Source organism: Bacillus rossius, chromosome 6, assembly GCF_032445375.1.
Source record: "Bacillus rossius redtenbacheri isolate Brsri chromosome 6, Brsri_v3, whole genome shotgun sequence".
Lineage (NCBI taxonomy): Eukaryota > Metazoa > Arthropoda > Insecta > Phasmatodea > Bacillidae > Bacillus > Bacillus rossius.
The window spans coordinates 18878341-18893420 of record NC_086334.1 but is presented as its reverse complement, the minus strand read 5'-3'; the positions used below and the strand labels follow the sequence as shown (position 1 = coordinate 18893420).

The following is a 15080-nucleotide window of genomic DNA, read 5'->3' as shown; positions in this document are numbered from 1 at the left end:
TCTTCCCCCCCCCCCTTCAAAGTCTACGGGGTAGGGCTCCCGAACCCCTCGTCCATGCTGGGGCCCCCCGGAAAGTCTGGGGTCTCCGCTACGTACACGCCATGGAGGTGTTAGTTTACGGAGAGGGCGGCTGCTCTTAAGTCAGGGGCGCAGCCAAGGGGGGGGGGGGTAGGGATTCAACCCCCCCCTTTAGCACTAAATCTTTAATTAATTTCTTATTCATCACTCAAACAAATTTCATATTAAAATTAATAAAATTTTTACCATTACAATATTTAAATTTAAGAACCGAAAACTGCTAAAATAGCACTATTTTACACCTTAAAATCCAAATTTTCCCGGGGGAGGACCCCCCCACCCCCCGCTTTAATACGGGGGGGCATTGCTTCTTAACACCCCCCATACACAAATCCTGGCTACGCCACTGTCTGAAGTTGCAGTCACCCATGTTAGCAATTGGATATCAGAAAAGCCAATGCTATATACAGGCTTGTATGATAGTTTGTTCAATAGCTTTAAAGGAACTCGCTAGGAAGAATCTTCAAAAAAAGCCATAATATATAGTGAGTAATGTTAAACTAAATTTTTAACACTTCATCAAGGAACATAATAAACAAAATATCGCTTTGATTTCCAGAAAAAAAAAACCGGTTAAGGGGGGTGGAGGTAGGTTTTGTTTTCATTTCCATTTTCACTTAAATTACTAACATTTCAAAGATGGCACACACCAAATACCTCTCTTTTTATTTTCATGATACACACCATCACTTATTTCAAAATAAGGTGTTACCTTTTTTGAGTAGGTTTTTTTTTTTTTTTTTAGCGAAAATTCACATTTGACAGCAGCATGCCGAGAGCTCCATATACTTAGCTTAGAACATTTTTTTTATCACTGAATAACTGTGCTGTGATTACTTTTAGAAACGAAATGATAAAAACGCCGTTAGGGATAAAGGAAGCATTTTCTATTAAATATGAAAATTTCCTGAACTTGTAATTGTTATCACTTGTACGATTAATTGAATATCTGTGGGAAAAAAATTAGTGGCACACGCAAAGGGAGGTATCGTGTTACTGTTTTTGAAAATAGCCCTTGAATAAAAGTAATGAAGAAAAAATAGAAAAAATTTGGTTGTCTGTAAAGTCGGTTTACTGACGATAGTTTAACGTGACAACGTCATAACAAAACATTGATGAAAATATTGCATACTTTTATGAATAAAGTTGAATCATTTTTATTGAATTATCTCTATTTTGTATGGATACAAAGAAGTAGTGAAATTAAATCTAAAATTTAATTGATAAATTTGCTTTTATTTGCACTCATTAATTCAAATATGTTTATTACTTTAACGAACAGATTATTTTAACAATAACTTTTATACATGTTTGCTATTTAACTTCTTCCAATCTGTGTTATTATGTTAAGGATAGGACGATGATAGGAAAAGTAGGAAACGAATGGGAGTGTTTCAAGTTTAATGTACCTCGAAAAAGTCAAATCGATGGAAGAGAGATAGATGCGGCGCAAGCGTACAATGAGCGTAACGGGACACTTTTTCGTGCGTGCAGCCGGCGTTCATCGATTTATTAGACGTTGTCACGTCAAAAAAAATATGGCCTGTGAGACTGGGTGTTAAGGCTCGATGCCTTTATTACACCGGTCGTGACCTTGGCTGGTGGCACGTACTCGGGGGTCAGGTCCGTGAGCTCCGAAAAACAAGAAAATTACAACCAATTAGCCACATAATGTCACACACAGATTATTTTGGAAGTATCATGGTTTTCCTTAGTGGTCTACAATAATTATATATTTTCCTCCTCATTATAGCCTGGTATGCCTTGAACACACACAAGTGGAAAGAATTGTTGTCTCCAAGTAGTTTTACATTTTACTGCCAATTTGCACACACGTTACCTTTTATTTCTTTCGAACGAACTTGACATGGGTGTTACATGTGTTCAATAACATTAATTTATTTTTATTTGCGCCTTCTTTTTAAAGAAATCGTCAAACAATTTACGTGATAACAAAGAATTAAAAACAATTAGATAAAAACCCAAGCATAAAATTTTCAGTTTATATATATTATGAGTAAACATTGGCGTTTTGAGATGGGAAGCCTAAGATGTATTTACATCAAGTCCTGTCCCTGCCCGAAAACGCCCGAATATACACCTTCGGCCAACCTCGGGTTTATTTATATATATTTATACTTCTGTGTTTATTTTAATGTAGCTATACTAACCTACCTAACCGTCCATAGTGTTTTAAAGTGTTTTGATGTAGCTAACCTAACCGACCACTTTTAATATTTGAATTCATTTTTTCCTGCGAAAAAATTAAAAAAAAATCCCCGAGGTTGGCCGAAAGGTGAATATTCGGGCGCGTTCGGGCAGGGACAGAACTTTGATGGACATCTTAGGCTTCTCCTTTGGAGATGTACGCGTTGAAAGTCAGGTTTCCCCTTTGAGACTGAGCAGCAATGGAAGAGTTGTGGCTGGCACGGGTGATGTAATGGTCGTGCTGGAGAAAGGGTCGAACGGGAGACCGCGGCGTGGCCTTGAGGGCAGGCGGGTCGTGTCTGCCGCGCGCAGAAGAGGCCGGGTCGGCGGCTGAAGGGCAGGGCGCCCAGTTGCACTCGCCACTCGCCACTTGCTGCAATCCTTTTGAGGCATGAAGGCTGGGTTATCAAATAGGAGGAGAGATCCTCAAAACTTGTTGCTGCAATATAAAGGACATTTAATGGACATGTAATGGACATATAATCAATATATAATGGACATATAATGGACATATAGTGGAATGTATATATATATATATCTCATGGTGATTGGTTTTGCTGGACTGTGGAAGCACCTGACTTGAACCCTTACCCGGATGTGGCTCCACCTGGGGATTTCAGCCTCCAGGTTCCTGTGAAGCCACTCTTCTAGCCCAGCGGGTGCTGTAGTGGTGGAGGGGACATGTTTTCTGGATCTGGTAGCTTCAGTAAGGCGGGGCTCTGGACTATACAGATCTGCAAGCAGACTCCCAATCTACCCTTAAAGGGCGCACATTTGGCAGGGGCGGAAGGAGGGTGCGTTGGCCTTCGGGCCTCCGAAAACATGTTGCTGCAAGTGCTGCGCCCTGCGCGTGACTTCGTCTACCGCAAGCGCGGCTCCAGAAGGGGGGGGGGGGGGGCGGTGGTGGCGATAGCCCCTCCCGACCACCAATTTAATTGATTATTGTATAATTATGTTTACTTAAACATTTAATTTCATATGTTAAACTTTTATCTAGTCAGAAGTTGCAACGAGCTACTAAGGTTCTGTATGTGAAACCTGTAATTTGTAAATAATATTCCAAGGGCAATATCTCTGACCACTTTCATTTTTTTTTTGCAACTACGACCCTTCTTTGTGCGATAGCCCCTCCCGAAAAGTCATCCTGAAGCCGCCATTGGTCTACCTTGATCTCGAGCACCTGTGCTAGGCACAGGCTGCCGTCCTGATCACAGTGGCCCGGGAGTGATCTCACACGCGGACTATCAGAAAAAAAAAAGTTTTACTATACTCACCGCCGCTTTCATCTTGTGGACACAAAGGAAAAGGATTTTTACAAACATCAAAATGACAAAGCTTCGTTTCTGGCTGCCGGCACGGCGCGGCGTTAACGGAATGGAATGTGTTATTCTGGTTTAAGGCCCATCGAATGGTATGGTATACCTTTCAGAAGGGAACCAAGAACATCTAAGGACTAAGGGGTGACCCTGGGAGCATATTATCTGCTGGTATGTGTCTCAGGGGCCATAACATCGAGGCTACGCATCAGCGAAACCGGGACGCCAGTCTTCGGCTTCATTTTGTGGGAAGGCAGGTAACCCTTTGGCAAGATGTGACGGACGCACCAAACGATGGCACATTACAAACTCGAGGCAAAGCCATCTATTGACGAAGTTCTAAACTAAAAAAGTTATTAGCGCCTTTAGTTCACTAGCAGCCGCCAGTTTCACTAAGCGGATGGGTTTCACCAAGGAGAAGGATATGAAGTTGCCAGACCTTACTATATGACCGTGCGGCGGACATAGGGAAATGACACAAACTCACTGTTTGTGTGTCTATGACCTACATCCTAAGATTTTCTATAATAAAACTTAATTAATCTCTGTTTCACTCCCTTAGGGATGGAATTTAATAATTATATGTAGTCCGGCCCATAAACTATCTAGTATATGCAAAATATAATGTCGATCCGTTGCTCAGTTGCGTAAAAGTAGGACAAACAGACATAAACACTTTCGCATTTATAATATTAGTATGATAATTTTGAGCTTGCAAGTGCGCCAACATAATTTTCAACTTCCATTGAAACCACATGTAATAACCAGTATGTTTCTTTATCAGAGTGATCTTTCTCAAAAGTGCTCAAAATATGCTTGTGTGCATGGTTGAAGTCCGACTTGTTTGCTATAGTCTATGTACTAAAAAAAAGTTTATTTAACCTCCACAAGATATTTTGTAAATATATACCTCATCAAATACTGTGTGACGGCTTCAAAGAATTGTTGGTTACAGAAAGATTTTGCCGTCTCTAGTAAGTTAGTTATTATTATTTAACCAAAAATTATATATTGTATGAAGTTTACACTGACAAAAATAGTTTATGGTGGCCATGCAAACGTTTTTTTTTTTTTTTTTCGTAATTAGTAATCTGCAATAACTCTACTCACATCTGTGTATAAACACACTTCAAACGTGCGGATAAAGAATGGCAAATTTTATTTTAAGAATCAACATAGAAAGCGGATACCTTATATTAACATAAAGTGACCGATCTATGGCTACTCCAGTATATGGCTCGCATGTTCAAGGTACAAGATGACACAGAAAAAAAACGGGAACTTTTGGAAAATAAATAACATTATAATACGTGCAACAACACAAAATTTTATTGACAGTATTTAAACCACTACAACTTGCCTTTTTAGGAACAACAATCTAAATTATCAATTTCTGAAAATTACGTTCTGCAGATGGCGTCTATGTCTACATAGGTATACATTCTTCTAATCTGTTTTTGCGGTTCCCCATTGACCGCTGTAACATATCTGCCGGGATGCTAGGAATTTCGTCTTCAATTATTTGATTCAATTGTGTAGATCCGACTCTTGAGATAGCCACAAAAGGCTTAAAATAATGTTTAGAATTTTTACAATAAATTATAACAGTTTGAAATAACAAAAACTTATTTAATAATGTACATGGTACGGAAGTTTAATTATTTTATTCCAAGCCCTGCATTTTTTTTTAACCTCTTGTAGTAAAGGTTTGGCGGGGACAATTTTTGATGAAGCTAACTATTACTATAAAAACAGGAGTTAAAATAATAATAAAAATATAATTACTTCCTTACCAACAAATTCGTTCGAATATATTTTAAACCAACTTACAATATTATTTAAACCTTGATCCAAAGCAAAATTTTAAACTACTACGTATCAGTGGCAAGGGACGAATAATAGTGTTTGAAGGTAAAAAAAAAAATTATAACTACCTTATTGGGGGTGTAAAGTGAAATTTGTTCTAAGCTATTCAATGCCGGATGGGTTGAGTTAAAAAAAAAAAATAGAAAAAAAAAATTCGCTGTGTGGAATATGAGAGAATATTTCATCAATAATTTCGAAATGTCGGACAATAAAAATAATGGGATGACGTGTGCGTCGGGTTCTTAAATTGTTCCAGAAATTTGTATGAGTCTGAAGAACGTTTCCGGGTTAAGTAGGCCTGCAGGCTGTGCCGAAAGGAGGTAATTTTTTCTTCTTCTTCTTTTCTTTCCTCGTTCCACGAGATCGTGCGGACATGACGTGTCCGCGAGTGCGTGGGCGAGTGAGTATTCCCGTGACCTTGTGGTCATCGCCTTGGGCGACTGGTGCGGGGCGCCCATTTAGGAGCCGGGGAAATCTTCCTGCGAGAACATGTCCAACCTGCTGAGATAGCATCTACGTACTAAAAAAAAAACACCGCGTGGAATCATTACGCGCTTGGAAGAAACAACACAAGGAATAAGTAAGTACCTTGGCTTCTGGGTTGCAGTCGCGTCCTTGGCGAATAATTAATTCACCTACTCGAGTAGATAACTGCTCCCTGATGATGGCGACTGCAATGACGACCGAAACGTCTGTGAATTATTCGCCAAGGACGCGGCTGCAGTAGGTAACTGCTCCCTGATGATGGCGACTGCAATGACGACCGAAACGTCTGTGAATTATTCGCCAAGGACGCGGCTGCAGTAGGTAACTGCTTCCTGATGATGGCGACTGCAATGTCGACCGAAACGTCGGTGAATTATTCGCCAAGGACGCGGCTAAAACCCAGAAGCTAAGGACACTTCAGACAATGGCAGTGAAAGCCTGCGAACATTATTAACAAGAGGAATAAATTAATTACTTGAAAATAGCATTTTTTTTCCTCACGTAAATAATAAACACTGTCAAAAAAATTTACCGTTTGCAGAGTGGTGATATTTCACGCATTAGGAATTTCAGAATTTTATTGTACCCCGCTAGCAGTAGAGGTGGGATCGGAGGCCTGGTAAATGAAACGCAGAACTCTATTAGCAGATTTTAATACCAGCTTATCTTCTATTTGGCGGAGTTTGCATCCGTCGTCCGAATTTGGTTTGATAACTATTTACATTTGCACTACTTTTTTTTTCGAATTATATTAATTTATTTAGGGATCCCGTATTTGTGTGTTCTCATGTTGCAAATACACTTGTAATATGAAACTCAGACACAAAATAAACGTATAATTATTTTTTTTAAACGGGGGGTGTACTTATGTACACACGTTAGAAGTTAAAATTCTAAGGCATTACCAAATGATTAATCTCAAACCTTATAATAACACTAAGTATGTGTTTGTATATATGTTTTTGCTTAAATACTTTCTAAAAACAAACTTTAATCTTATTGAGCTGATTCAAAATTTAAGATTAAGTAGTAAAAATGTCATCACGAAATTCTTTTATTATTCATGGCCTCGGCAATATGCAGGCAAACAATTTGTTGTGGCTCTACAGTATGTTGAACGCTGAAATATTTCTCCATTTCAATGTTAATTAAGGGTTGTGAAAATTGTAATGCCATGATTCTCACGTATTTTTAAGTTTTCGTTATTTATTTTTATGACTATAAATTACAAAATATATTATTAAAATATAGTTGTACTTAATTAAAGTTTTTATTTAATGCCTATACCCGGTGTAAATTCTGCGATGTTCACGAAATCAATTTATGTATCACACGGGTCCGCCATCTTTTCGGAGTTTCTGAGACTTTCACTGATGGCAGCACCGTCGTTACACATTTCTGTTCCAACCGAATTCTGTTCCATTCACAAAGTTACTCCTACCAAATGTCGTATCCCGAGAGCTAAGATGATGGACATAGAAAAACTCTTATATTGAGGTTACGTCTCACTAACCGTGTGGTTTCCAAACATCTGTATATTTTATTTTACTTGTAAGCTATGCATAGCTCAATCTGTTACGGATTAAAGCGATACTGAGCCATTGTCAAAATTATAAGCCTACTCTTCACAAAGTCTCTTCGTCTTCCCCTAATATTAATCCAGAGGGTGGCCACGTTTACATGATTTCATTGTTACTGGATGGAGCAGTTTTATTTTTCTCCGGCTAATGGTTACGCCATATTGGTTCGACACCCTAAAAATTGGCTGAAGTGTAGTGTTAGATTGTACAAACAGATTTAAATGACAATTTTTACTTTGAAAGTTACTGTTTTTAAGGACGAAGATTCCAATTCATGCTCACCAACCATCATCAGACGTGGTCAAGAACATGACCGCAATGTTTGGGGCAGAACAACATGGCGATGACGTGGTTAAAATTGTGACTTCAGTAACGTCACAGAATGCCATCTCCTGGCAATTCCTAATTCTTTGTATTAATCTTCGTGTAGCTTGGGTGTACGAACAGTTCCGAAGTTGGCCGAAGTTCACCGCTCGTCATTAAAATTTCGGTACCACCTATTAAAATACAAATATTATTTAATATTCACTGGAAATTGAAAACAAATAGGGTGAGAAACAGTCTTGACCCGGTCGTAACGTGCTGACATTAAAGTAAGTGTCTTTGAAAACAGTCGCAGTTACGCTTTATCTCTGAGGATATCTGAAGAACCACAGTATCAAGTTGCAGCTATTATCACGTAAACAGTAGTGCAGTGACAACAATCAGGACAATCTCACGTTGAAAACAGTCTCGGCAATGCTATTAAAGCATATATGGATTTACGTAAAATATTTTTAATGTCGATAGCCTAACCTAAATAACCGTCCACAATATTAAAGAGTATTTTAAATGTAGATAACCTAACCAAAAATTCTGACAATATCACAAAATTGTAATATTTACATCTCACGTAACGACTCGTTTAGAAGATAAACCACTAACATTTTGGCATTTTTATTTTCAGAAAAGTGGCTATCCTTCAGAAATGCCAATGTTTTAGCTAATCAACTCAAAACTTCCAACCAAATACAGCACACACGCTATAAATAGAATTTAAAATTCTTGACGTGTAAATTTCATGTAAAAAGAGAGAGGAAAACCTGAGGAGAAAAAAAACCGAACGTGCATGAAAGCTGTTTTCAGAATGCAAGCCCAAGTTAAATGGAGGTAAAAAAATATACTCGTATTCGGGTGTGTCGGTGAGACATTGTGCTTTTTAGGTTCCCCAAATAAGTACAACTGACGCAAAAGTAAAAAAAAAAAAAACTGATGACTTTGCATTACTTTCAATGCTTTATTTAATACTAATGCGCTAACAGGATAGTACAGGATATTACATAATTTGAAATGGAGATGATGCGTCGTTAGGGTTGGTGTGAAGCGATTCTCATTATGCCGAGGTTATCAAGTTCGCGTCATAACCACACACCGTGACCGCCAATGTAATGACCTTGCTGGGGAGGTTGGAGAGGGGGAGGGGAAACACACCTGCGATCCGGCAGCTTCGACGGAAGATGCAGCGACTCGCGATTCCGGCCGTTTTAAGGTCCACCATCGCACGAGAGCGCAGTTTCAGTGTCGGTTGCGCAACACAGGAAAAGTACGCGATTGGTTACAGTTGCGTCATGCATCTCCGAGCTGCGCCAGGCCCAGTTGCCACGCGCCTTGCCTCGCGGGGGGCGACTCAATATCCCTTCAAGTTAAAATTAAGTTATATTCATTTTACCATCGCAATTTTGCATGATGGTAAAAACCCCCAACAGCACTCAAAACCAATATTTTTCCGGATTTCATTGTAAAAGTTTCAAAAAAAAAAATTAACATCTATTTTGTAATAATGTTCGCAGGCTTTCACGGCCATTGTCTGAAGTAGCTTGGCTTCTGGGTTGTAGCCGTGTCCTTGGCGAATAATTCACCAATGTTTCGGTCGACATTGCAGTCGCCATCATCAACCTAGGTAACTGCTCCCTGATGATGGCGACTTCAATGTAGACAGAAACATCGCTTTCGTACTTTCGTAAATTGGAAATATATAAGAATGAATACTTTACATGACAATTGAACTAAACTTCCTTATAATAACAGTAAATCAATCATTAAAGTTTTTACCATTTGAACATAGAATCTTGATATCAGAATGCAACTAACATATTAGACCGCCTTCGGACAGGCTGATCATAGCTTAGGCTTATTTAACTTACCCGTGTTCACATTTTTTTTTGTTTTGCCGGAATTTATAATTATGGGTGACCTTATAACATTTAATTCGTTTGAAAATGCTACTATTATGCCTCTCAAGTTGTAAGGTTTTACTGCTGTAAGCAGTAATTATCCTTCCCAAGGACGGCTAAGAGAATAAACTTGTTTTTTCCTTCGGAAACTTGCCGCATTACGAGATTTTATTCAATCATTTTTCAATCAGAGACAACTCAAACGAAGTGATAATAGCAGCTCTCAGGGGCGGCCCCAGGGTGTTTATTCTAAGTTGCTCGGAAAGCAGTTCCCGATAGTAAACTGACGAGTATCGCATTACTTCATGTATTTTTTACGTGACAACGTCTAATAAATCGATGAACGCCGGCTGCACGCACGAAAAAGGATGACTCATTGTCCCGTTACGCTCATTGTTCCGTTACGATTTGTCCCGTTACGCTCATTGTACGCTTGCGCCGAATCTATCTCTCTTCCACTCGATTGGAACAACCATCAATTTGACTTTTTTAAGGCACATTAAACTTGAAACACTCCCATTCGTTTCCTACTTTTCCTATCATCGTCCTATCATTAACAGAATAACACAGATTGGAAGAAGTTAAATAGCAAACATGTATAAAAGTTATAGTTAAAATAATCTGTTCGTTAAAGTAATAAACATATTTGAATTAATGAGTGCAAATAAAAGTAAATTTATCAAATAAATTGTAGATTTCATTTCACTCCTTCAATGTATCCATACAAAATAGTGATAATTCAATAAAAATGATTCAATTTTATTCATAAAACTATACAATCATTTCATCAATCTTTTGTTATGACGTCCCGTTAAACTATCGTCCGTAAACCGACTTTACAGACAACAAATTTTTTTATAATATTGAGGAACTAAACGACGTAAAAATGTTTAAATTAATATTTCAGTTGTAAGTATTTTTATTATAGTGTACAAGAGACGTCGATCGGTAGAGCCCGCCTTGCAACTGGGCTGTCGGAACCTGACTTTACGATCGGCATCTAACTTTCAAACATGGTGGCCAGGAAGCTGGTGGCAACAGTTACGTATAAGATGGATATTAACGCATTCACTGTTGAGGCACTACTTGCATGATCCATATTGTAAATTTAAATACCTTTACGAATTTATGTTTATACGTCTATTATTTCAGTTTACACTACTAATCATACAACGTATAGTTTTCTCGCTTTATATATCTAAGGTACAAGTGGCAGAGTGGATTATGTCCTCTGTACACGTCTCTTGTGTTGGTAACAGGAGTTACATTTCCTCCTCTGTACACGTCTCTGTTGGTTAGAGGGGTTATATTTCCTCCTCTGTACACGTCTCTGTGTTGGTTACAGGGGTTATATTTCCTCCTCTGTACACGTCTCTGTGTTGGTTACAGAGGTTATATTTCCTCCTCTGTACACGTCTCCGTGTTGGTTACAGGGGTTATATTTCCTCCTCTGTACACGTCTCCGTGTTGGTTACAGGGGTTATATTTCCTCCTCTGTACACGTCTCTGAGTTGGTTACAAGGGTTATATTTCCTCCTCTGTACACGTCTCTGTGTTGGTTACAGGGGTTATATTTCCTCCTCTGTACACGTCTCTGTGTTGGTTACAGGGGTTATATTTCCTCCTCTGTACACGTCTCTGTGTTGGTTACAGGGGTTATATTTCCTCCTCTGTACACGTCTCTGTGTTGGTTACAGGGGTTATATTTCCTCCTCTGTACACGTCTCTGTGTTGGTTACAGGGGTTATATTTCCTCCTCTGTACACGTCTCTGTGTTGGTTACAGGGGTGATTGGTTTTCCGCAGTCAGCCCGGAGCAGAGCCATGGACCCTCGCGCCGTGGTGGTGAGGCGCGGCTACAAGAGCTACGGCAACACGCCGGTCCTCGCCGACCTCAACATGGCCGTCAGCAAGGGCAGCATGTGAGTCGAGGGACCCGTAGTGCGGTCTTTGTCCATCTAAACTCTCAGGGACTACTTCTAGCAACCACTCGCAGGTACTTCCTGCTACCACTCTCTGGCCCTACTTCTAGCAACCACTTGCAGGGCCGTCGTCCAGCTACACTGTCTACTCGAAAGCATTGGGGCGGGGGAATGTGTCCTCCAACTGAGTCGAGACGGGTACACGACTCTTACCTCACAATCATCCAACCCATTACATGGCGAGCAGCGACAAGTATTCTCCACTAGCACTGCGATAACCTAGGCTTCAGCGCGCTGGTCCGTGTGCGCAGCTACGGTCTGCTGGGGGCGAGCGGCTGCGGCAAGACGACTCTGCTGAGCTGCGTGGTCGGGCGTCGACGCCTGGACTCCGGCCAAGTGACGGTGCTGGGCGTCGCCCCGGGCACCAGCGGCAGTGGCGTGCCTGGCAGGAGGGTCGGCTACATGCCGCAGGTAACTACCTCCCTCTCCCCTCTAGACCTACCCTGTTCATCTGGTTCCCATGATAACACACAGATGGCAGCAGCGGCAGTGGCGTGCCTGGCAGGAGGGTCGGCTACATGCAGCAGGTAACTACCTCCCTCTCCTCTCTAGACCTGCCCTGTCCATCTGGTTCCCATGATAACACACAGATGGCACCAGCAGCAGTGGCGTGCCTGGCAGGAGGGTCGGCTACATGCCGCAGGTAACTACCTCCCTCTCCTCTCTAGACTTGCCTTGTTCATCTGGTTCCCATGATAACACACAGATGGCAGCAGCGGCAGTGGCGTGCCTGGCAGGAGTGTCGGCTACATGCCGCAGGTAACTACCTCCCTCTCCTCTCTAGACTTGCCTTGTTCATCTGGTTCCCATGATAACACACAGATGGCAGCAGCGGCAGTGGCGTGCCTGGCAGGAGTGTCGGCTACATGCCGCAGGTAACTACCTCCCTCTCCTCTCTAGACCTACCCTGTTCATCTGATTCCCATGATAACACACAGATGGCACCAGCAGCAGTGGCGTGCCTGGCAGGAGGGTCGGCTACATGCCGCAGGTAACTACCTCCCTCTCCTCTCTAGACTTGCCTTGTTCATCTGGTTCCCATGATAACACACAGATGGCAGCAGCGGCAGTGGCGTGCCTGGCAGGAGGGTCGGCTACATGCCGCAGGTAACTACCTCCCTCTCCTCTCTAGACTTGCCTTGTTCATCTGGTTCCCATGATAACACACAGATGGCAGCAGCGGCAGTGGCGTGCCTGGCAGGAGTGTCGGCTACATGCCGCAGGTAACTACCTCCCTCTCCTCTCTAGACTTGCCTTGTTCATCTGGTTCCCATGATAACACACAGATGGCAGCAGCGGCAGTGGCGTGCCTGGCAGGAGTGTCGGCTACATGCCGCAGGTAACTACCTCCCTCTCCTCTCTAGACTTGCCTTGTTCATCTGGTTCCCATGATAACACACAGATGGCAGCAGCGGCAGTGGCGTGCCTGGCAGGAGGGTCGGCTACATGCCGCAGGTAACTACCTCCCTCTCCTCTCTAGACTTGCCTTGTTCATCTGGTTCCCATGATAACACACAGATGGCAGCAGCGGCAGTGGCGTGCCTGGCAGGAGGGTCGGCTACATGCCGCAGGTAACTACCTCCCTCTCCTCTCTAGACTTGCCCTGTTCATCTGGTTCCCATGATAACACACAGATGGCAGCAGCGGCTGTGGCGTGCCTGGCAGGATGGTCGGCTACTTGCCTCAGGTAACTACCTCCCTCTCCTCCCTCTCCTCCCTCTCCACCCTAGACTTGCCCTGTTCATCTGGTTCCCATGATAACACACAGATGGCAGCAGCGGCAGTGGCGTGCCTGGCAGGAGGGTCGGCTACATGCCGCAGGTAACTACCTCCCTCTCCTCTCTAGACTTGCCCTGTTCATCTGGTTCCCATGATAACACACAGATGGCAGCAGCGGCAGTGGCGTGCCTGGCAGGATGTTCGGCTACTTGCCGCAGGTAACTACCTCCCTCTCCTCCCTCTCCACCCTAGACTTGCCCTGTTCATCTGGTTCCCATGATAACACACAGATGGCAGCAGTGGCAGTGGCGTGCCTGGCAGGAGGGTCGGCTACATGCCGCAGGTAACTACCTCCCTCTCCTCTCTAGACTTGCCCTGTTCATCTGGTTCCCATGATAACACACAGATGGCAGCAGCGGCAGTTGCGTGCCTGGCAGGAGGGTCGGCTACATGCCGCAGGTAACTACCTCCCTCTCCTCTCTATACTTGCCCTGTTCATCTGGTTCCCATGATAACACACAGATGGCAGCAGCGGCAGTGGCGTTCCTGGCAGGAGGGTCGGCTACATGCCGCAGGTAACTACCTCCCTCTTCTCTCTAGACCTGCCCTGTACATCTGGTTCCCATGATAACACACAGATGGCAGCAGCGGCAGTTGCGTGCCTGGCAGGAGGGTCGGCTACATGCCGCAGGTAACTACCTCCCTCTCCTCTCTATACTTGCCCTGTTCATCTGGTTCCCATGATAACACAGAGATGGCAGCAGCGGCAGTGGCGTTCCTGGCAGGAGGGTCGGCTACATGCCGCAGGTAACTACCTCCCTCTCCTCTCTAGACTTGCCCTGTTCATCTGGTTCCCATGATAACACACAGATGGCAGCAGCGGCAGTGGCGTGCCTGGCAGGAGGGTCGGCTACATGGCGCAGGTAACTACCTCCCTCTCCTCTCTAGACTTGCCCTGTTCATCTGGTTCCCATGATAACACACAGATGGCAGCAGCGGCAGTTGCGTGCCTGGCAGGAGGGTCGGCTACATGCCGCAGGTAACTACCTCCCTCTCCTCTCTATACTTGCCCTGTTCATCTGGTTCCCATGATAACACACAGATGGCAGCAGCGGCAGTGGCGTGCCTGGCAGGATGGTCGGCTACTTGCCGCAGGTAACTACCTCCCTCTCCTCCCTCTCCACCATAGACTTGCCCTGTTCATCTGGTTCCCATGATAACACACAGATGGCAGCAGTGGCAGTGGCGTGCCTGGCAGGAGGGTCGGCTACATGCCGCAGGTAATTACCTCCCTCTCCTCTCTAGACTTGCCCTGTTCATCTGGTTCCCATGATAACACACAGATGGCAGCAGCGGCAGTGGCGTTCCTGGCAGGAGGGTCGGCTACATGCCGCAGGTAACTACCTCCCTCTCCTCTCTAGACTTGCTCTGTTCATCTGATTCCCATGATAATAAAATATAAGTCCACAGTCCTAATTTGTAGTAGATTTTTATATTGATATAGCTCATTTTTAAACAGATTAAGATTATACTATGTTTGCTAATGGCATTTTGATATCTTTGTGAACTTGTTCTAAGGGATTTATATTTTTTTTAGCCAAACTTTTTTTCTAACGATTAAGCACTTACATTT

The 15080-nt window shown here is 43.0% G+C and overlaps 1 protein-coding gene across 6 annotated transcripts in view; it reads left to right on the top strand.

The window, feature by feature from the left end:
- The window catches only part of LOC134532763 (ABC transporter G family member 20-like), a 40861-nt gene that overhangs the window by 1632 nt on the left and 24149 nt on the right, over positions 1-15080 (top strand). For 3 of the 6 annotated variants that reach the window (XM_063369586.1, XM_063369585.1, XM_063369582.1), the window contains exons 2-3: positions 11553-11668; positions 11980-12139. In XM_063369586.1, the coding sequence (XP_063225656.1) occupies positions 11571-11668; positions 11980-12139 (258 nt within the window). In that variant the 5' untranslated portion in view covers positions 11553-11570. Of the gene's footprint in view, positions 1-11532; positions 11669-11979; positions 12140-15080 lie in introns of all 6 variants that reach the window. The other 3 variants (XM_063369587.1, XM_063369584.1, XM_063369583.1) reach the window with 1 other exon arrangement.